This window comes from Equus asinus, chromosome 17, assembly GCF_041296235.1.
Source record: "Equus asinus isolate D_3611 breed Donkey chromosome 17, EquAss-T2T_v2, whole genome shotgun sequence".
NCBI classification, from domain to species: Eukaryota; Metazoa; Chordata; class Mammalia; order Perissodactyla; family Equidae; genus Equus; species Equus asinus.
This window is the reverse complement of record NC_091806.1, coordinates 49,312,782-49,335,930: the sequence shown is the minus strand read 5'-3', so window position 1 is coordinate 49,335,930 and position 23,149 is coordinate 49,312,782. Positions and strand designations below refer to the sequence as shown.

The following is a 23,149-nucleotide window of genomic DNA, read 5'->3' as shown; positions in this document are numbered from 1 at the left end:
CAGCAACAATAATGTTGAATTGAGCAGATGGAAGTGGCAGCAGGAAGTGAAGTGGTTGGTGATGGTAGGGAAAGGCAGGAAGGTCTGGATTTGAAATGTGAAATGATTTTAATCTAAAATGGAACCAAAGGATATGAAATGGAGACTCTTACATGCACACCGTCCGAAAAATGAAACTTAAAGACTGTGAGACTGATTTCCTATAAATGCTTGATTTACAGATTGAAACTTATCCTCCAACCAATGAGTATCTGGCAAGAATCTCTCCCCATCTTCGAGCCAGTGAATTTGCTGCACGGTCCCTAACTGGATTTTCCCCTTTTGCACTCTGCTCATAAAAGCCACCAGCCCTAAACCGTCAGTGCATTTGCCTGTACCTCCCTGCAGTTCACGTGTCTTGAATTACACTTCCTCTGCTATTCCCAAATAAGCTCAATTCCTGGTAACTGGAACTCGCCTCAGTTTACCTCCTTTTCAGTTGACATTACATGGTGTCAGAAGTGGGATCCAAAGGAGACAACCACCAAGGAATGACGGGCAACCCCCGGAATCAAGCACAGTCTGCACACTTGAGCCCTTTGCATTCTTGGCCTCCACAGGTTGCTATAACTTTCAGTTTGGTAAGTCTCCTCTCAGATCTCAAGTCCCCTCTTTTTGTTCAAGCTCTCTGACTTCGAGATCTGGATAGGGACAGATTGTTCTGGTGAGTATTGTTTTGCTCTGAATCTGATAATGGGATCCCAGTCATCTAAATATTCTAAGGGCGGCCCCCCTTCAGGAACCCCAGCCGGTTTTATGTTATGTTTATTTCACTCCTTCCTCATGCACGTTTTTGACTAAATAGACCAGTCTTACTAAGGATAACTTAGAATTCCAGGGGCCATTATGGGGAACCTTTGATCTCTCCTAACTTGTTTTTCTCTGAACTAAGTTAGAAGACTACGGCTACAAAATTAAACAATCCAAATGGGACCGCTATTTTAATTGGTATCTCAAGGCTTCTAAACGTGTTTAGGATTCTAAAATTGCCTCCTTACAAAATGGTGTTTCCAAATTGACTGAAGCAGATAAACAGCTAAAGATAAATAAAAAAATGTCAGAGGCCTCTTCCTTGGTGCTTGCCGAGGTCTGTCCTCCCCAACTGTTCCACCTCCTCTGTGCCGCCTCCTTATCCCTCCCCCCAATCTGAACTTCCTTCTTTCCTGTCACTGAAACCTCACCAACCAAACCCATTAAAACCTTCCCTTTCAAAATTAGACCTTCTGAGGATCCTGCTAAACCACCCCAAATTTCCTACCCCATGGATAAAACCCGAGCTTAGAGATATAATTAAGGACTTGCCCAGAGTAGCTGAGGATCCCCATAGATTTGCGGAAGAATTCAATATTGTAACCCTGACTTACCAACTTGGTCTCTCTGATCTATCAGTCAGTCCACATGTTTGTCGGAGAAGGTCAAGCCCGGTACTGGTTTAAAACTGCTGTTTGGGAAAACCCCAGACAATCTGTAGGGTTTAAACTACACCAACCGTTTTTATATGACCAAGCTCACAGCATAGCCAAAAGCCTACGTGAGGGGGCCGGCCTGGTGGCCCAGCAGTTAAGTGCGCATGTTCCACTTCACCAGCCCGGGGTTTGCAGCTTCGGATCCCAGGTGCGGACATCGCACCGCTTGGCAAGCCATGCTGTGGTAGGTGCCCCACATATACAGTAGAAGAAGAGGGGCACAGATGTTAGCTCAGGGCCAGGCTTCCTCAGCAAAAAGAGGAGGATTGGCAGCAGATGTTAGCTCAGGGCCCCATGGCTTAGTGGTTAAGTTCAGCATGCTCTGCTTCGGGGGCCTGGCTTTGCAGGTTCAGATCCTGGGCATGGACATACACCACTTGGCATAGATCTTAGCTCAGCTGAATCTTCCCCAAGCAAAAAGAAGAAGATCGGTAACAGGTGTTAGCTCAGGGCCAAGTCTGCCTCACCAAAAGAGAAAAAAAGAACCCGTGTAGAATGGGAGACAGTGTCGACGCTGACCTTGTCGTTCTGGCCAGTCAGTTGGCTCATACCCCAGCAAATGATGTCAGAAGACAGACAGCTCAGATTCTGAATCTCCATCTCCAACAGACGTAGACTCTGCAGCAGATCTGTCCTATAGGACCGTGTCATTCTTGCAGAAAATCTGGTCACTGCGAGAAGAACTGCTGTAAATTGCACTCCAGACAGTTGTAACCCTCCCAGAACCAACTGCCAAACCCAGCCCCGTGTTGGGACTCTGAGGACATCCTCAGTCTGAGGGACTGTTCCCCGTCCTGCCATTAAGTAGGCTGGGGCAGACTGCCCTCCAGATCCGAGACACGCTCTTTATGGTGTTAATTGACGCAGGGGCTACCGTGTCAGTGCTCAGCCCCACTGTACTTCAGTGGTCCCTTCCTTGGAATAATACATATGTTCAAATAGTGGGGCTCTCAAAGCATAACATATCCGTGTTTCTCAGCCCGTATCTTTTTGTGTGGGACCTTCGCAAGACAAACACCCATTTCTCCTCAGCACTTCGGCTCCCCTACATTTGTTAGGACAGGATTTCCTGGAGAAATATGCTGCCATTTTTTCTCTCCAAAGGGGGAATATCCCTTGAGTTAAATCCAACACTCGGGAGAATTCAACCCCGTTTGCCTTTATTGTACTCTACAAACCAAAGAAGACCAAACTTTGGACTCATCTGCACTGTTAAACCAAGTACCCCTCACTCTTTGCACAAAATCCTCAGCAGACGTAGGCAGAATTCATAGTACCCCTCCCGTTAAAATCTGGATTGACTCCTCCAAACCTCTCCCATGGATACACCAATGTCCTATAAACGAAGCCTTACAGGATGTAAGGCCCGTCATAGGAGACTATAAGGCCCAAGGACTCGTTATCCTTTGCAGTACCTTCCTTGTAATACCCCTGTTTTACCTGTAAAAAAAAAAAAAATCGCTGGTCAAGGGTGGAGATTTGTCCAGGATCTTAGGGTGATAAACAACATGGTAGTTCCTCACTGCCCTAATCCCTAATCCCCACATGCTGTTGGCGTCCATTCCCTACTGGAAGCAGCCTTTTCAGTGTGGTTGACTTTGCAGTGCATGTTTTGTATTCATGTTGGTAGAGGTTGTCAGTGTCTCTGCCTTTACCTGGGAAGGACAATGATATACCTGGACAGTCATGCCCCCGGGCTTCACTGAGAATCCTCCTCACAAATTTTAAAGCCTGACTTAAATGATAGAATTCTCTGGAGGCTTCACCTTACTACAATATGTGGATGATTTGCTTACCCTCCCAAGACTCCTCACAAAAAGACATTGTTTACTTGTTTAAAATCTTAGCCGTCAAGGGACATAAGGTCTTGGAGGGAGAGTCACAATTTGTCTGAACTCAGGTTTGGTATTTAAGACATTTAGTCACATAACAGGGGCTACGCCTAGAGCCCAGTACACTTCAACCATTTTAAGCTTTCCAAACCCCAAAACTAAATGTTGGTTATGGGGTTTTCTTGGGCTAGCTGGTTACTGTCACAGCTGGATTCCAAAATTCTTAATGGCTCAGCCCCTATATGCCTTACTGAAGAATGCCAAACCTGATCCTCTTGTTTGGATGACTAAGATAGCTTGACCTTGAAGACCTTGAAGGAAACTTTAATAAATCCACTTACCCTTGTGGACCCAAATTATCAGTTACCTTTTTTCCTTTTTGTGTATGAGAAGGGAGGGAATGCCTTTAGAGTAATTACTCAAAAACATGGGGGCTATCACCAACCCCTAGGTTACTACAGCCAAAAATTAAATCTACTGGCCCAATGATTACCACCCCTATGCCTTAGAGCCATACCTGCTACTGCTGTTTTAGTAAAGACTACAGCAGAGATAGTCATGGGATCCTCCTTGACCGTGTTTATACCTCTCACTGTCGAGACTCTTGAATTCACACCATACTCAACACTTTCCGGCAAGCTGTCTTACCTCCTATGAAATCCTCTTACTAACTGCCTCTCGTATCACTCTTGTTCTCTGTAACAGTCTCAACTCTGCTACCCTTCTTCCCTCCTCCCCTGATGGCATTCCCCATGACTGTCTGACTTTCAAGGATCACCTGTTGACCCCTCGTGATGACTTAACAAGAAGTGTCTTTGATGAAACTGATCCTTCCTGGTTTACTGATGGGTCTTACCTAAAAAATGAAAATGGTCGATTTTGTGCTGGGTGTGCGAGATCAACTCCATTCAAGGTTTTAAGACTGCACCCTCGCCTTTGGCTACTTCACCTCAACAAGTTGAATTAGATGCCCTCACCCAAGCATGAATTTTCGTTGAAGGCAAGACAGCACACATCTGTACTGATAGCCAGTATGTCTTTGGAGTGGCCCATGACTTTAGAATGTTATGGGAACAATGAAATTTCCTCACTTCCAGTGGAGATAAAATTAAGACTGAACCTTATGTATGAAATCTGTTGGATGCTGTACTACTGCCAGGAGCTCTAGCCATCATTAAAGTCTCTGGGCATTGCAAGTCTGAGTCACTGCAAGTCAGAGCAAACCATCTTGCTGATACCTCTGCGAAAAACACTGCCCTTATGAGATTTGTCGACCTCTGTTACAGTCCAAAAAGACTATTCTCCCTGGCAAGGACCTAAGGGAAGTGACCAAGGAATTACAACAGCTAGCCTTTGAAGGGGAGAAGCAAATTGGAAAGCTAAAGGCTGTTGGTACAGTGAAAAGGGACTCTGGTTTGGACCCGTTAATAAGCCACTCCTGCCAGGAAAATCTAAAAATCTTCCCTTACTGACCACTGTATGTGAATTAAACCATTGGTCCACTGAGAAAATGGTAACATCTATGAGTCAGTATTGGTGGGGAAACATCAGTAAGGCCACAGAAAATGCTTGTCTTGCTCCATCTGTCCTGAATTCAACCCAGGGAAGCCTATTTGCACCACCTCGAAACATTTTAGTTTACCCAGTGGACCATTTGAGGCCTGGCAGATGGGTTTCATACAGTTGCCCCCATCTCACAGATATAGTATGTTCTAGTAATGGTTTGTATGTTTTCACATTGGACTGAAGCATTTCCATGTAGAAGGCAACTGCCTCTTCTGTAGTTAACATCCTTTTAGAAAAGATTATTCCCACTTGGGGAAGCTCCCTGGAACTCCATAGTGACCAGCGTCACTGGACAGGTACCTGGACAAGTCTACTGTCTGGCCGGTTCTGTAGCATTTCCAATGTGTTTATTCTCGGTCTTCAGAACTAGTCCAGTGTACAAATGGAATTAGAAAGATCCAGTTGGCTACATTAGTTGAAACTCTCCAAATACCTTGGCCGAAAGTACTGTCACTGGTTCTTCTAAACCTTAGATCTATTCCATTAGGGACTCAGGAACTCTCACCCTTTGAAATAATCACGGGATGGCCAATGCCTTTAGCCCCTGCTTCCTTTGACCCACAACTAGTAAAAGGTCACATAATTCAGTTTCACAAGGGTCTAATTAAATCCACTGGGCGTAATCATGCAGTGGTGGAACAGTCTTCGCACAATGTGCTCCCAGGAGATGAAGATGTGAAACATGACACTTTACAGCTTGGAGACTTCATCTGTTGGAAAAGGCGTCTCCATAAAGACTCCCTCCAGCCTCGTTGGAAGGACCTCTACCAGGGCTACTGACTAACCCCTGTGCCCCAAGCTCCGAGAGACGGACTCCTGGATTCGTGTGTCCCATCTAAAAGCCCCCAAACCTGAGTGGACCTGCACCCCAACTGGTGACTTAAAGCTAAAAATTTCCAGGGACTAAAGCAATGGCATCAGAAGTAGACAGCTTTCCCAAAATATCTGGACCAGGCCTTAGCTTCATTCTGTATGGCTCAGCTAAATCATGCTGCCTGAAGTTGTAATTGTCCTTTCTCTGGCCGCCTTGCTGCCCTTACTTTGACAGTTATGTACCCCTTTGTTCCCACCTTAAAAACTCTCTTGCTGTTGGATTTGCTCCAGAGTTAATAACACTTAGGAGGAACCTGAACTCATGGGGAATTGAGCAAAAATCTGGTGAATGGTGGGAACTTAGTTCAACCTACCTTCTCCCTGGAAAGTCCCGAGACCTTATCAGAACCTCGTCCACAACAATCAAACTCATCTGTTAGTCTAAATATATCAAAATTTAAGATGTTCCTGTAACCATTCCCACTGCACTAACAAAACCAATTATGTTGTGTGTAAATGATTGTTGTGGATCATGAGATCTCTTTTATTCCAGGAAAAAAAAAATCTGGGCAAAAGGGCCTACTTATGCCCTCTCTTTAGGAAACACTGGTTCTTTCTGTGTGGAAGAAATGTTTACTCCATGCTGCCCCTTAAATGCAGAGGATGCCGTGGAGTTGCCCTCACTCCTGATGCCAAAGTCAGGAAAACCCTTCCTTCCACCACCTGTGTATCCAATCTGGGGTCTTTCTCCTCCCAATTTAGAAGAGCACATCGTAGCTGAGATGGGTACAATTTGGGGTGGATGCCCACAAACACTCCCATACTAGAAAGAAAGGAATTTGGACATTCCTTTACCTGAGTCTTTTTCCCTTGTGATAGAGTAGAAGGACTTGAAAAGGCAGTTTGGAATCTCTCCGTAGTCGTGGCTACTACCTTTAATGTTTCTATTAGACCTTTCAGATATCAACAAACCCGAATAGGCAGCCTAGTAGAAGTGGCCTTACAAAACCACAGAGCCCTGAACCTCCTCACGGCACAGCAAGGGGAACTTGTGCCCTGCTTGGGGAAGAGTGCTGTTTTTATGTTAACAAATTGGGGAAAATAACGCAAGAACTAAAAATAATGAAAGATAATATAAAACTTAACTGACATAGGCCAAGCCCCGGGACCTGGGACATTTTCACCCTATTGAATATAGGCAGCTGGGGAAATTGGTTGAGAAGTTTAGTCCAGTCAGTAGCTGTAATTGGACTTATGGCCCTGGTATAATCCTCCTAATTAAATTTCTGCTGCCTTGTATTAGCAGGCAAATCCCTTCCTCCCAGATGTACAAATAAATCTGTTTGTACAAATAGATTCGTACATTTAGTACAGATGTATAAATAAAATCTATGTACAAAATAAAGTTCTTTTTCTTTCCAAGGCTTGTCCTGAAGCTCAGCTGACCATGGAAATGAGCTGACCACCTTGGAGGAACATGACCCGAGATTCTGCATTTCTCAGTCCTTTTGTTCAAATGAGGCCAAATATTTACTAGCCATTTTCCTCCTCCATGGGACACACAGTTACCTTACAGCATTCAACATCTCTGATTAAGGAAGATACCCATGTGATAAGGTTGATCAGTAATGCTTTCTGTGAAAGATTTTGATCAAAAGGGGAGGAATGTGAAAGGATTTTAATCTAAAATGGAAACAAAGGAATATGAAATGAAGAATCTCACGAATATGCCCTCAGAAAAACGAAACTTTAAGATGGTGAGACTGATTACCCATAAATGCTTGCTGTATAGAAGATTGAAAATTATCCTCTGACCAACGAGCATCCACCAAAAATCTCGACCCATCTTTGAGCTAGTGCACTCTGCATGGTTCCTAACTGGATTTTCGTCACAGAGGTCCCTTGCTAGTATAGGAGGAGTTGGAATTAGCTGTGTTACTTAATGAGGGGTGTTGACTGGGTGAAGACTGGAGTCTGTCCCTTAAACTGGACAGTTTAATTAGACCAGGGCCGTTAAACGAAGCACTGGCAGCTGCTTCAGGAGAGAGGAGGCTCCTGGTGATGAGTGTGTGTAGGCTGCAGAAGGCACTACTGGGGTATTGTTAGACCGTGGAGAGTGTTCATTATGCAGCCAAATTACAGTTGCTGTCAGTGTGGAACTAGTTGGCAGGAGGTCTCAGTATCCATTCATACTTTGACACAGAAATCCTACTATCGAGATCCTACTATTGTCATATAAATAATAACTCGGGGATCGGGAGCTATATAAATATGTTTGTATAACATAAATATATGATAAACTATATGTTCATAAAGACATTATCAAAGCTATATCGGGAAAACCCCTCAGTATTTAACAACTGGTAAATGGTAAGTGTATTAGCTTTTAGAATGTCGTCATCAAATGTTATTTTGAAGACCTACACATTTTGCATTTATAATATGTGGGAAAGCAGACTATAAACTTGGGAATACTCTGATTGCAGCTATATGCATGTAGCAGAGTGCAAAGGACCATGATGTGAGAATAGGAGTGGTGAGGTAGACAGAACTAGAAAGTGCAGGAATTTGGATTTCTGTGTGAAGTGACTTGGGAATCAGCAGAAGGTGATAGGGACCACTGAAGGGTTTTTGAAACCCTTCACAAACTTGGGGCCGGTGTGGGTAACTGGCAAGGTGATGGTGTGCGTATGGCCAGCTGTTGTCGTATTTGTTGCATTTTATTTCCTTCTGGTTTTCATCTGCTTCCTTAAATCATTTAGCATTTTGAAAAAGATAATGTAACATTTGCATAGTATTTTATTATTTTGTTTTACCCTAAAGCAGTGTAATTGAGGGATTTGGGCTTTGCTCAAATACCTAAAAATGAAACACTAACCAGTTGTCAGCCTGGAACAACCCTTCAGAGAGGTTCTGAAGTGTTTACTGCATCTAAGATTAAGGAGCTTCATCACCAGACCTCTGGTTTATTTTACATTTGACAGCTTCTTTTAGCTAGGCATTTAGATAGGGTTTTGAAACTTTATTAATATAAAATTCTTCTTTTTAAGAGGTAAATGTCCTGGAGCCCATTTTCAATATTTATAGGCAGAAAGTCATCTTATCTGGAGATAGTCTTTTTTTATATGTGTCTTGTAAAAGTGGAGTCCTGAGTATGTTACTTAGTGTTTTTATACCAGCTCTGCACCTTCAGGGTAGAAGTCATAGAGCGTACAGAATACTCAAAATGTAAAAATCATCCTGTGAGAGTTTGAAACAAGATGTAAATACCAGTAAATGCTTTGAATTGTTCTAAAATAATTGGTCTAGCATAAATATATGTTCCTGTTGCTAAAATTTATTATGGAGATAAGGTAAATTAGAATTGATTAATTGGGGTCTGACCCCGTGGCCACGTGGTTAAGTTCACGTGTCCTCATTTGCCGGCCCAGGGTTTCGCCGTCTTGGATCCTGGGCGTGGACCTAGCACCGTTCATCAAGCTGTGGTGAGGCAGCGTCCCACGTAGCAGAGCCAGAAGGATCTACAACTAGGCTGTACAAGTACTGCTGGGGGGCTTTGGGAAGAAGATTGGCAGCAGATGTTAGCTCAGGTGCCAATCTTTAAAAAAGAAAAAGAATTGATTAATCGTTCTTCCTCTGAAGTCTAGTCATGTTAGTGCCAACAAGAGACATTTTGTATGAGTAAAATTTGCATGCACTGAAATGCACAGATTCTAAGTGTACGATTTGATGAGTTTCGACAAGTGTATATATCCAAGTAACCAATACCCAATTCGAGATGTAGAATGTTTCCCCCCCACAGAAAGATTCCTCTCCCACCTCCTAGTGCATCCTCGTTCTCCATGAACAACCGAGGAGCACATATGAAAAACTTTTTGTGAATATTGGTAATGTTAATTGTTACAATTATTTTGATTTGTAGGAGATAAAGACATTCAGATGGCAGATAACAGGTAAGCCAAAATAGATTTTGTTTATTGGACTTTAAATTTTAGTTGATGAGCAAGAGCCAAGCCATATTTCAGTAAGCATCATTAGACGTTTTAGCTGGTGACTCAGGGGGGAGGGGGGTGTGTGTCTGTGTGTCTGTGTGTGTCTGTGTGTGTGTGTCCATAAAGAAATTACTTCAGACATGAAAAGTTTCCCAAATACTGATCCTTAAAGCCTTTTGTGGGAAGCGGTCGTTTTGCCCTCTGGGCTTTAGCATCTCCCTGGTGGAGTCATACGATCGACTTGACACCATCCTAACGTTCTGTAGCCTCTGGGGTCAAGGAAAGATTTTGTTTGGTGGATTGTTCTGAAGGTCACATTTGGTTGTGTATAGTGTTTGATGTGGTTTATTTTTGGTGAGAGAGGTGTATCCAGGCATCTTTGAGAACTGTTAGACCTATTTTTATGAAGTTTAATTGTTTTTAGAGACTGTGTGGCCAGCCGACAGAGCCGCTGTGGGCACTGTGTCCTAACAGCTTGGTCAGGCGGCTTTTCTTTGGTCGCTTTAGCAGCTGACTGAACTGTAGCATGCTTGGTGGTGGGTTTAGTGGGTTTGATTTGAGGACAGGAGCAGATTTTTTGAGGAAAGAAATTGGAGAAATGAAAACTAAGAAGCTTCGGCTGGGGTTGGAAATTAGAACTGTGGGGAAGGGTATGGGGGGTTGTTAGCTAGTAGAATTATTTTTAATAACAAAGAGGAAAGTATCTTGCAGTTAACAGACATGCGTGTCCATAGTTCTCTTCCACCCAAATCTGAAGTCACAGTAGAGACATCTTAATATGTTAAATAAGAAAAGTGCCCTTGGGCTACTTGTCTTTGGAACTTCCTTTACAGTAATACTTTTTTAAATATATTGTTTCAGTTTTTCAGATGGGGTTTCTTCAGATTCCTTGGAAGCTGCTAAAAATGCAAGTAACACAGGTGAGTTCATGCACACGGGAGTTAACAGGGGAGGGTTTTCGTGCAGAGCAGAGGCTCCTGCTCTCGAGCCATTTATTAGAATAATGCAGGTAGCACAAGTAAAGGCTAGCTGTACTCACAGATTCTAAGAAAGTCAGAGTGATGAAAATCAGTACTGTGTTTTAAAAAATTTTTATTATAGGGAATTGAGACTCTGCAGAAGTGAATTGGATAGCATAGTGCACCTCTGTACCAGCTGTCACTCAGCGTCAGCCTTAACGGTCACCTGCCAGTCTTCACCTGGGCTCTTCATTCTCTTCCCCTGATTTTCTGAAGCAAATCCCAGATATCGTGTCATTTTGTCCAGAAATTCCTAGATGTGTTATTTTTTCCCTCCATTTTCGAATCTATGCAGCCATACTTTTTTTTTCCCGTGAACTGTTTGAAAGCAAGTTGTGGATCCTGGCTCTTTTCCCCTAAAACAATTTAGTGTAAATTTCCTTAAAACTAGAATGAATTCTCCTAACCACAGTGCCATTATCACAACCCAGAAATTTAACATTGGTGGAAGACTATTAGCTAATATACAGTCGTGTTGTATTTCCCTGTTTTTCTCAGCAGATCTTTCACAGCTGTACACTACACTCAAATCCGGGACTCCCCAAGGATAATGCACTGCGTGTGTTGTCTCCTTTATTCTAGAGTCACCCCCCACCTTTTTTTTTTTTTATTAATGTTATGCTAGGTTGCAACCTTGTGAGATTTCAGTTGTACATTTTTGTTAGTCATGTTGTGGGTATACCACTTCCCCCTTTGTGCCCTCCCCCCACCCCCCCTTTTCCCTGGTAACCACCGATCAGATCTCCTTGTCAATATATTAACTTCCACCTATGAGTGGAGTCATATAGAGTTCGTCTTTCTCTGATTGGCTTATTTCGCTTAACATAATACCCTCGAGGTCTATCCACATTGCTGCGAATGTCACCCCCCCACCTTTTATATCCTTCATTACAGGGACACTTCAGCAAGGCATGTGCCCAGCTGTCTGTAGAATGCCTACACTCTGGATAGTCTGGCTTCCTCCTCATTAGATTCAGGGTAAACATTTTGGCAAGACTCGTACAGGTGACCTGGTGCAGTGGCAAGTGCGTTTAGACCTGTGACAGTCAATACTGAGGTTGATGACTTGGTTAAGACAGTGTCTTCCAGATTTTTCCATTGGAAGGGTCCTTTTAGTTAGTAAGTCGTTGGGTGCCCTGTGGGTACCCCGTTCTCCATGAGACTTTTACGTAGTGGGTTTAGCACCCATTGACGATTTACATTTTACGCATGTACACAGTGTTCTGTCCGCACCACTATGTACACTAAATGCACACAGTGCTTCGTTAGCGGTTGTGTTTGTTAAAATTGAGTGTCTGCTGGGTGCATTCTGCCGCGCACGCCCCTTTCTTACAGAAGGATGGGGAGAACTCCCACACATGGACTACCTTTTGAGTCAGGGGTGGGTACTGAGTTTGGATTCTGGACGGTGGCAATAAGGGAATTGGTTCAATAAACACTACGTCTGTGCCGGGAAGCAGGTGTTGTACTGCTCCGTGGTTACAGCTGAGTAAAAGAACGCCTGCTTCCCTCTTGGTATCTTGTTCATTGAAACAGTACAAATGTGTGTGAGCTATGTAGACAGTGTGGCCACGGAGGCAAGTGACTTTTAGTCGGGGGATGGCCCAGGGGCCTTGTGGAGGAGGTGGATTTGGGCACAAGGGCATTGTAGGTTGAAAGTCTGGCACCACCGGTGAACTGGTGAGAGTCGGGCTTTCCTGGAGTGTGAGGTGGAGCACAAGTGGGTGCTGATTTACTCTGAGGAACAGGCGCCTTGTCCCTGGCCTTGGCTTCTGGGCTCCACCGTGGGACTTGGAGAGAGAAAGTGAGGTGACAGGAGATAGACCACCTGAATTTAGGAAGTGGTGGTGTCCTCAGTTGGGAGATTTGGGGCTTAAACACCTAAGGTGAGAACCAGTAACCCTTAGGTACCCTTCAGTAGATTTATAACCACCTCCTCAGGCAATTAACATAAAGTATCAGATGCCTTTAAAATAAATGTTAAATATTTTCGAAACAGATGTTTTCAAAAAGCTGCTTCCTCTATTTAGAATTTAGATAAAGCTAAGTAGATTATGTATTGGTGATTTTTGACTCTTGGCTGTTCTGGTGGTCTTATTTTAAATATTTTGGCCTTGTTTTTCACTCTTGGTAGAAAAGCTCACAGATCAGGTGATGCAGAATCCTCAAGTTTTGGCAGCTCTACAGGAACGACTTGACAATGTCTCCCACACTCCTTCCAGCTACATTGAGACGTAAGTATGCTGTGAGTGAGACGTGATAGAACTTGGAGAAACAGAAAAAACCTATTAGGTTTCCCAGTTCCTTAGAGTCGGAATAAGTGTATTTTTCGTTCAGCAGACATTGCCTGCTGAGAGCCAGGCGCTGGGCTTCCAAAGACTCTGGAGGAGGGGCCCAGATCTGTGGAAAGAATAAGCAACATGTTGGGTCATCTGCTAGGTCCGCACATAGTGCCATCCTGTGGCGATTTTAGAGGACTTGACAGCTTATGTGAGTCATGCGGGACAAGAAGGAGTTAGCAGGGGAAGGACGTGCCAGGCAGAGGGCGGAGTGCTTGCTCCTCCACGTGGCTCTGGTTAGCTAAGAGAACCACTCCTCCCTGGCTCCCCGCCACGAGCTGGCAACACCAGAAACTGCTGTTTTAGAAGGCGTCTGTGTCCTGATTTTTTTCTTAAGCTTGGCACCTGAGCTAACAACTGTTGCCAGGCTTTTTTTCCCCCTGCTTTTTCTCCCCAAATCACCCCAGTACATAGTTGTATATTTCAGTTGTGGGTCCTTCTAGTTGTGGCACGTGGCACGCTGCCTCAGTGTGGCCTGATGAGTGGTGCCATGTCCTCACCCAGGATCCGAACCAGCGAAACCCTGTGCCGTTGCAGCGGAGCTCGCAAACTTAACCACTCAGCCACGGGGCTGGCCCCGCGTGTCCTGGTTTTATTGAGGGGGGGACAATAAGGACACCCACCTTGGAATCCTAGGACAGCCCCCCTCAGGGCCTGGCTGTCTTGCTTCTGGAAGGGATGAGCAGCTACTGGGCTTCTGTCTTCCAGTCAGACAGAGCTTGGTCTCAGCTGTCCTGCCCTCCGCAGTGGTTCCCCTACTCAGGGCTTGGTAGTGTTCCCCAAGGCTGCTGTCATGGGGAGGGGACCCTTGGGATCTGCTTTGCCTTATAGTGGGTTCTCTGGGCGCTGACTCAGTGGGGCAGGGTTTTCAGATTTTGCGCACTGAATCACTGGGCTGTAGTGAGACTGGGCGGCAGTACAAGAGCTGAGGATGAGTAGTGGTTTCTAGTCTTCTGGCTTTAGAAACCAAGTAAGTGGGCAGCATGCTCAGAGAGGAGATGCAGGACTGCGAACAAGGTCTCCTGGAAAGAGGAGTGTTCCACGTTGGACGGACTGCACGTGGAGTGCCTCTTGCAGGAGGAGAACAGTGTGTAGATACTGTAACTGGCTGGAGGGTGGCCGAGGAGGTATCAGGGTCCAGTTTACTTAGAATCCTTCTTGTTTTTACTCCATTAAGAAGATTTGAAAAGTTAAAGTATTTTATTTTATTTTTTTGAGGAAGATTAACCCTGAGCTAACTGCTGCCAATCCTCTTCTTTTTGCTGAGGAAGACTGGCCCTGAGCTAACATCCATGCCCATCTTCCTCTAATTTACATGTGGGATGCCTGCCACAGCATGGCGTGCCAAGCAGTGCCATGTCCGCACCCGGGATCTGAACTGGCAAACCCCATGCTGGCGAAGTGGAACATGCGCACTTAACCGCTGTGCCACCAGGCCGGCCTCTGAAAAGTTAAAAAATTTTAAATCGTGCAGTTAATGAAGAAAAGAAGCACAGATGTTACTCTCTACCATTTTGTTAATGCTAACTCTGCTGCTTCCTTGTTCTCCTCCACCAACAGTAGTCCTAGAAAGATGACTCCAGTTGGGAGTCTGGTGAAGGACCTTACCCTGAGTATAATTAAGGCCTGTGTACTCATACCCCAGGAGAGGGGTCCTTTGTGATTCAGGGCTGTTTCATTACTTTCTAAACTGCTCTGTGTGGGAGCTGCCTGGTACTTGTGCTGTGCGTGGCTGGAGGATCAGTAAAGTGTGCAGACTAGTGCCAGCTCTGCCCTGAGGACTCCGCCCAGGTGGAGGCAAACTCAGAGGGCAGGACCCAGGCCCGCCCAGGGGGTTGTGTGGGTCTGTGACGAGGCCCAGGAATCTGCTGTTCCTTCCAGATTGTGACCAAGGGTTTCAGGTTAAAGAAATAATTGTGATGGGTTTGAAATGGCTTTTTTCTTCTGATTTATAAAAGTAATACATACAGACTAAAATATTTCTTATAATACAGAGAGGCATCAAAAGGCAAGCTGACAGCTATCTGACTAGAAGACAACAACCGCGCTTGTCTGGCTGTCTCCCGTTTTCCCTCGGCATGTCTGTCTGTGTCATGTGACACTGAGCGTTCTTGGATAGTGTGATTGTGGACAGGCTGTGTTTTAATCCTGTTCAACTTGTCATTGTTTCTAGCTTTTCACTCTTGCAAATAATATATCAGTGGACCTTGCAGTACATTTCTTAGGATAAATTCTTAGAAGTAGAGTTACTGGATCCAAAGTACATTTTCAAGCTTCTTGTTTGCCCTTAAAAAAGATGAGCCAGGGGCCAGCCCCGCAGCCGAGTGGTTAAGTTCGCGTGCTCTGCTTCGGCAGCCCAGGGTTTCATCCGTTCGAATCCTGGGCCCCGACATGGCACCGCTTGTTGAGCCACGCTGAGGTGGCATCCCACATGCCACAACTAGAAGGACCCACAACTAAAAATACACAACTGTGTACCAGAGGGCTTTGGGAGAAAAAAGAAAAATGAAATCTTAAGGAAAAAAAAAAAGAAAGATGAGTCAATGAGATGGCTTATCTCCTTTCAGCCTCAACAAACCTGGGATTTTTTTTTTTTAATTGCTAGTTTGTTGAAGAAAAGACAGCAGTTCTTTTAAATTTACATTCTTTTGGATATCTTGTGAGATTGGACCTTTTCTTCCCTGTTTGATTATTTGTACTTTTGTGAATTATCTTTTCAGCTTCCTTTTTGTTTTTTCCTATTGGGATGTTTGTCCTTTTCTTAATTTTTAGCTTTTAATTGTAAGGATGTTAATTCTGTGTTAACCTAAATTTCTCCCAATAAAATTGAGAAGCGTGCTGCCTCATTTGGCAGAGATGGATGTTACGTTTTTTATTCCCTCTTAGTTTACCTAAAGCCGTCAAAAGAAGAATCAATGCCTTGAAACAGCTTCAGGTGAAGTGCGCTCATATAGAAGCCAAGTTCTATGAAGAAGTCCACGACCTGGAAAGAAAGTATGCAGCTCTATACCAGCCTCTCTTTGACAAGGTAGGGAGCTCTGTTAGTAAATGTAATTAGTATCTTTCACATCTTTCTTTACATAAAATATCCAGACATAGTGAATTGTTGCATGTTACTCTTTCAGCCCTAAAACTTAGAATTGTAAAATAAGTTACGAAAGCACCAGTTTTCACAGTCTTTTCATACACATTATTTACAAACTCATCTTAATTCAAGTTTCTGAATAACTTAACATAAGAAGGTCTTGTTTTTACTCAGAGAAGGGAATTCATCACTGGTGACATTGAGCCAACAGATGCGGAATCAGAATGGCACAGCGAAAGTGAAGAGGAGGACAAACTGGCGGTAAGTTGTCTTTACTGAGTGCAGCTTACGTTCTGTTTGAAAACTGTTAGGAATCAGAAACCTCTTTAGCTGGTTTTTAATCACTGATACAGCTTTATAGAATAGAGACCTCCTGACAGTAGGTGCTCCTTCACCCTCAGGTGGGTTGAGATTTCTTCTCGACAGTGAGTACTGAGCAGCCCCTGGCCTGGCATCTGGCTTGATGTGCTGTCAGTCAACATGATGAACCAGACACAGTCTCCCCTCTCTACTGTCTATAGCTGCTCTCTAGAGTACAGTGACCCTGCTTAGGGACCAGCAGTGGTGAGGAAGTAGCCAGGGTGCCTCTAGCCACTTCACGTTGGTAGATTACAGGCCCTTTGGTAATGTGCCCCGTCCATCGCCTGCTCACAGCCTTTTTCTGGTGACAGATCCCATCCCACTGCCACAGAAAGTCCCAGCATGCCACAAGATTACCTTTGCCGGCCTGATTTTATGTTTGGGAGAAAAGTAGCTTTTTTCTCTTCTGGGCTGGGATTGGTACCAGAAAGTCTCACAGCACTTAGCTCTCTCTGATGTCGTTTTTTTTTTTTTAAGATTGGCGCCTAAGTTAAGATCTTTTGCCAGTCTTTTTCTTTTTTTTTTCCTTCTTCTTCTCCCCAAAGCCCCCCCAGTACATAGTTGTATATTTTAGTTGTAGGTCCTTCTGGCTCTGCTCTGTGGGTCACCGCCTCAGCGTGGCGTGATGAGCGGTGCCATGTCCGCACCCAGGATCCGAATCAGTGAAACCCCAGGCCGCTGAAGCGAGTGCGCAAACTTAACCACTCAACCATGGGGCCAGCCCCAGAACAGTAGCTTTTATCCTATACTATTAACTTTTAGGGCTTTTTTTTAAGTGTATGGTAGTTTGGCTAGCTGTATATGTTTTTGATCTTTTAAAAATAGTGGAACCTGGCCTAGTTGAAGCCGTGGCTGTGGATCACAATAGTTGTGAATCAGTTCCTTATTGCTCAAGAAAGACCTGCCTCTGTTTGTTTTAAAAGCCCCTCATGATCATTTCCTCACAAGACTCGCGTGTGAGGAAGCAGCCACACTTTGCTCTGGCTCCACTGAGTGTTGTGTTAATCTCCTGCCTTTTCCCTGGGGCCATGACGTTAGAAAGACTCCCCTCCACGTTGCCACCACTGTCATGATTGTCATCACTGTCTTCTTAGACTGGGCCCTCCAGGGTGCTTGGCATTGTTTTGTGGCTGAAGACAGGGAGTCTGCATCTGGTGGTAGGTGATTGTCCCCGGGTGGACGTCTAAAAGAGCTAGCACTGGACAGCCTTTCCCAAGTTTGGTGGCATTGTGTCATCTCTAGCTTCTTGTTCCCTTGGTACAAAGTCATATCATGAACTTATGTCTGGATGGAATGCCTTGAATGCTTTGTCCTGCAGAAGCATTTGAAATTGTGAGGTGCACAGTGGTCTGAGAGATACAGATCCAGAGAACAAGGGTTTTAATAGAAGTTGGTGTGGGATTCTGAAATTATATTCTGCACTAAGTCATTGAATTATTTGTCAATTTGTTGTCTTGTGATATGTTCTATTTTGCATCTTTATTTTTTTAGGGAGACATGAAAAATAAAGTAGTCGTAGCAGAAAAAGAAGCAGCAACAGCAGAAGAGCCAAACCCCAAAGGAATTCCGGAGTTCTGGTTTACCATCTTTAGAAACGTAGATATGCTAAGTGAATTAGTCCAGGTGAGCAGATTTCCACCTTGCAGAGAGATTTTGGTCTTAAAACTATTTATTTTTTGAACAAGTTCACTGAGTGTTTAATGATTCTCCATTGTGGGTGAAAAGGCACTTTCTGTGACCGACCCCTCAGATGAGTGCTCTTGGTCTCACCAGGACAGCTTATTACTGCTGGAACCCTCCGTGTGACCTTGTGGCAGTTGTAGTGGAGAGGGCAGCAGCTCTGAACATTAGTCAGCACTTGTAGTCGGCTTACTTCCTAGGAAAGGTCTGTTACCTCACCTCCACAAAGCCTGTTAACAGGTCCAAGACCCGTCTTCATCCTCCTGTGATGTGAACAAGCAGGAAAGTGTGAGGATGGGAGAGCAGAGTGGAAAAATGGATTTTGTGCAATGAAGGGGTGTGTGTGTGTGTGCGCGTGAGCATATTTACATGCCTGCACACTCTCACTGGCACGTCCTTAAACCTCTCCTTTGATTGATCTTTGAAATTTGAAATGGGCCTGTTGTGTACCCTTGCTAGTTGTATTAAATACATAGCAAGTTTCTAATATTTTCTTATCATTTCTCTTGAAAAAGTCTCTATTTAAAAAAAAAATTGGAATAGGCAGTCATTCTGTTTTTGTCTTGCCTTGTCAGGCTTTCTGTAATGAAACGATGAACCAATTAAAAGGTAACAAATTTGACTTTCCTTGAACTGAATTATGGTAGAAGTTTCTAGAATACAGAAACAAGTATGCCCAAAGTCTCATCACCTGATTTGTTGCCTGGGGTCCACAGAGATGGTCATCTCTGCATCTGGACTTGATCCAGACAGGTCAGCACGGTGCTTCTCACATCAGAGCACAGCCGTGGTGGCGTGCAAACAGGTCTCCTGGACTTTGCGTGAGATCTCACAGTTAGGTTTATAAGGGCTTTCAGAAACTTGCGTCACTGCTGCCTCGTTTGATGCTTACCTGTAACCAAAACTTAAGAAAGGATCGAAGGAATGTGTTTCTTACTCCTTCCAAACTCAGGGGACATCTAAAATATGTGGCTCAGAGTAGCCTCTCTTTTCCCATCTGAGCTTCCTTTTCATATGAAAAGGTGGGGTTTAAGAAAACTGGACCCTAGGGGGCCGGCCCGGTGGCGCAGTGGTTAAGTGTACCCGTTCCACTTTTCAGTGGTCCAGGGTTCGTTCGCCAGTTCAGATCCCAGGTGCGGACATGGCACCGCTTGGCACGCCATACTGTGGTAGGCGTCCCACATATAAAGTAGAGAAAGATGGGCCTGGATGTTAGCTCAGGGCCAGGCTTCCTCAGCAAAAAAGAGGAGGACTGGCAGTTAGCTCAGGGCTAATCTTCCTTAAAAAAAAAAAAAGAAAAAACTAGACCTTACTTTTAAAGGAATGCCATGAACCAGAAATTCGCTGGGAAAATGGAATAATTATGCTAGAACAAGATTCTCACCCTGACTGTATGTTAGAATCACCTGGGCAACTTTAAAACTAAATAGCAACATCAGTGCTTCTCCCACCTCCAAGTCAGTGAGCATCTGGGGTGTTTGTGGAGGTTCTTACCTGATTTTACTGTGCCCCACGGGTTGAAAATGCCCGTGCCTATAGAGCAGTCGGAAAGACTCCTGAGTTAGTTTTTCTCATACTTTAATAGGCCTACCCATCACTTGGGCATCACACAGAGATGCAGGTTCTGACTCTGGGTCTGGGTGGGCTGAGGGCCTGCACTTCTAATATGCCCCCAGGCGGTGCTGATGCTGCTGGGTGGGCACACACTGATTGGGGGCAGGGTTGTCATGATGTGGGCTTTTTGGTGCCAGTTAGGTGACTTGATTGGGAAACCTGGCTCCTGGTGGTTCCTGGCCAGCTAGTTAGTAATCCAGGGATGACCATGGCTGCTTCCCCCATAGCATTTCCTTGGGTTTTGAGAGTAGTACCACAGTTAGCCATGTGTTAATGAGGTGTCTCTTTTCATTCTCCCCAACACCTCTATATTAGTGCCAGTGCTTTTGAGAGTCTCCTTATTTAGGGCATTGCATTATGCTCTGGGCCATATGAAGTTCTTGGCCCTCAAGATACGTGGCTGGTTGAGGAATTTAAGAACATAATGGTAATTTCATGAATTTTGGGAAAATACCAGTGGGTACTGCGAGTTTGAGTGGGCTGAATGTGAAGATCCTGCTCCGTGTATTTGGAAAGCATCCTAGTGATCACGTCCGTCTCGGCAGTTTAGAACGAGGCGTATGTGCCAGACAGCACTGTGCGTAGTCTGCAGGCCCATTCTTATGTGCCGACTTGAAAAACTGTTTTTGGGTTATCTTTTGTCTAAATTTGCTAGATACCTTTGTTGTTGCTGTTTTTTGTTTTGTTCTATGTTAAAGGAATTTAAAATTGGCAAGTGGGTAGTTTAGTTATAAGACAATTTAGAACTTAACGGAACCTCAAGAAGTCCTTAGGTTCTGTCCCCAGGCTTCAGGGGTGAAGGCTTCAGGGGTGAAGTAACTGTCTTACGAATGAAACACCTGTGTTAGTACTCACTTACTGGGTCTCAAGCCTCCTCATTCCTTTTCAGATTTTTCCGTCCCCTGGACTTTCTCAAATGACAGGCATTAGTAAATTCTGAGTTTAAGTAATGGTCACCTGTAAAAGCATATCGCGCTGTTAGAAGCTCTTGTATAGTGCCTGCGGGTTAGGTCTCAGACATGCTTTGTGAGTGTCCTTGGCTGTGACTGACTGTGTGTGTTGTGGGTTTGGGATATTTATTGCCACGTGCCATAATGAGGGGACAGGGCCTTGGCTTCCAAGGCCAGTGGCTGATCTAGGCGTTTCTTCTGATTCTGTCTCTTGAGAGACACTGAGGTCCAGCAGTCTTAGTTGATGGCATTTTTGATCCCCGTATGCAGCGGCAGCTGGTGGTATGGAAGCAGTCAGGGCTCTTGCTCCTGGCATTGAAGACCTGCCCTTCCTGCCTGGCATTGGTGGTTACCTGTGCTCTCTGCCAGAGGAAGATGGCATCTCATTGCTGCCACTCTAAGACTGGTAGTTGGTGAACAAATTCAGGTGGCTTCCTAGGAGTTATTACCTGACAAGGACAGAATTCCAACAGGGGTAATTATCCAGCAGTTAGGAGTGTATGCGACAGTGACTCAGTGAGGAAATGTGTATTGTTTTTAAAAAGCCCACTAGAGATTTCTTTTTTCTCTTTGTGACTAGGAATATGACGAACCAATCTTAAAACATCTGCAGGATATTAAAGTGAAATTTTCAGACCCTGGACAACCCATGGTGAGTACTGGTTGTTTGAACTGGTCGGCATCAGAAAGGATCAGGCCGCTGAGGGTAAGGGGTTGGAGCCAGGGCAAGAAATCCACACGTGGCCCCTCACTTGCAGCGTAGACTCAAGCGGGACACTCACCGAGAATTATGAGGGCTCTCACGTTGCCTTTATGGGCCTCACCCAGCAGTACGTGCAGCCTGACAGGTCACTCAGGCCACAGGCTGCTTGGTAGCAGGTGTAGGAGTCAGACACAGGATTGGACTCCTCAGCCGTGGTGCCCCCTGCCATGCTGTGCTTTCTGAACTGGTCTGTTTCCTCTGTCAGATGGGGTGATATCCTTTTCCTAAGTGTCTCACAGGTTTATGAGGATCTAATGTTTATAAAACAGGTTTAAAAGGATGCTAGGTCTATACTCACGTATGAGCAGCACTAACAGAACTCCAAGATACTGATGAAAGAAACCTATGAAGTTTTACCTTAAGAAATAACTGCTGGTAGATAAGACTGGAAAATGTTTCCCTGGTCTTTGATTTGTCACAAAACACCTCTCTCCAAAATCCTTGCTGTAGTGTGTCATGTTAGGGTTAGCGGGCAGGTCTGCCTGCCAGTGAGCGAGAGGAGTCTGACCTAAGCCAGCTCCTCTTTGAAGGAGTCTGGGGATGGGGGCACGCCATCCTACCTGAGGTGGGGTCCTCGCGGGAGCACTGTTCGTGACCTGTTAGTCTGGCTGTGGCTTACAGGTTCCATTCCAGTGCTACAGGAGTTCCAACGACACATGACTGACTGACTGGTGGCTCTCAGCTTCAGGTCTTGGAGACAAAGTGCCTGGAGGACTGTGGGTTAGGTATCTGGGGGTGGGCATAGGGGCTGGGACCTGGGGTCGATCTCCTCCTCCCCTTGCAGAGCACCAGCCCCAGCTGGCAGAGGAGGCAGGGGCGAGTGGGATTCTCCCTCCTAGTCCTGCAGGGATGCTTGCTGGCGGCCAGGGGCGGGGACACACCTGCATCCGTCCATCCCTTCCACTTTTCCTGTCTGCTCCGCTCTGGGCTGTGCCATCAGCTCTCCCTCTGCAGGTGGGGGCATGGGCCCGAGGCAGAGGGAGGCCTGTGCAGGCTGAGGGCCATGCTGGAGCGGGGGAGCTCTGCTTTCCTGCTGGGGCTTATCGCAGGGCCTTCCTGCTGCCTGCACCCTGTGCCGAGGCTTTCCCCCGGCGCCCCCTGGAGGCCCAGTGTGCCGGCGCTTGTTGTGGTTTGTGTGGATTCTCTCCCCGTGGGGGTGTGTGCACATGGATGTGTGAGTGCTGTTTTAAGATTTTGTGTGTTTTGTCCTTTCTTCTTTCTCACCTGTGAGTCATCCAGACTCAGCTTACCAAGTTTTCCCCTCTGGATCAGTTCCTTTTTTCTTCCTTTGCTTACTGGACGGGTGTTTGATGATTCCTGGGTCTGCTTCTTCGTTTCTCAGTCCATCTGTCTTGTGTTGTCCTTCTCTTACAGTGGCTCAGAGACAAGTTGGAGCCCTGGTGTGGTAGACCGTGAGCCAGTCTTCTTTTCCCTTTCTTGTTACTTCTCCCATTGTAAAAGTCATATGTGCTTACTGTAGAAAACTTAGAAAACACAGAGAAGTGTGAAGAACACTGTACAAATCTCCGTCTTCTAGAAATGACTGTCAGCAGCTTAAGGAGTTTCCCCATAGTCTTTGTCCTTTTCAAAATTATTATAAAATATCTAAGGCATTAAAGTTAGAAAGAAAA

The 23,149-nt window shown here is 45.1% G+C and overlaps 1 protein-coding gene and 1 non-coding gene across 8 annotated transcripts in view; both read left to right on the top strand.

Moving 5' to 3' along the window:
* NAP1L4 (nucleosome assembly protein 1 like 4) overlaps positions 1 to 23,149 on the top strand; it is a 49,120-nt gene that overhangs the window by 8,519 nt on the left and 17,452 nt on the right. For 5 of the 7 annotated variants that reach the window (XM_014833279.3, XM_044749640.2, XM_070488426.1 and 2 more), the window contains exons 2-8: positions 9,639 to 9,669; positions 10,570 to 10,628; positions 12,862 to 12,961; positions 15,953 to 16,094; positions 16,326 to 16,412; positions 18,003 to 18,134; positions 21,336 to 21,407. In XM_014833279.3, coding sequence (XP_014688765.3) covers positions 9,639 to 9,669; positions 10,570 to 10,628; positions 12,862 to 12,961; positions 15,953 to 16,094; positions 16,326 to 16,412; positions 18,003 to 18,134; positions 21,336 to 21,407 — 623 coding nt within the window. Of the gene's footprint in view, positions 1 to 221; positions 621 to 9,638; positions 9,670 to 10,569; positions 10,629 to 12,861; positions 12,962 to 15,952; positions 16,095 to 16,325; positions 16,413 to 18,002; positions 18,135 to 21,335; positions 21,408 to 23,149 lie in introns of all 7 variants that reach the window. The other 2 variants (XM_014833281.3, XM_070488428.1) reach the window with 1 other exon arrangement.
* Positions 22,099 to 22,221, top strand: LOC123278188 (small nucleolar RNA SNORA54). Its single transcript, XR_006515441.1, has one exon. It is a non-coding gene; the product is annotated as a small nucleolar RNA SNORA54 (small nucleolar RNA).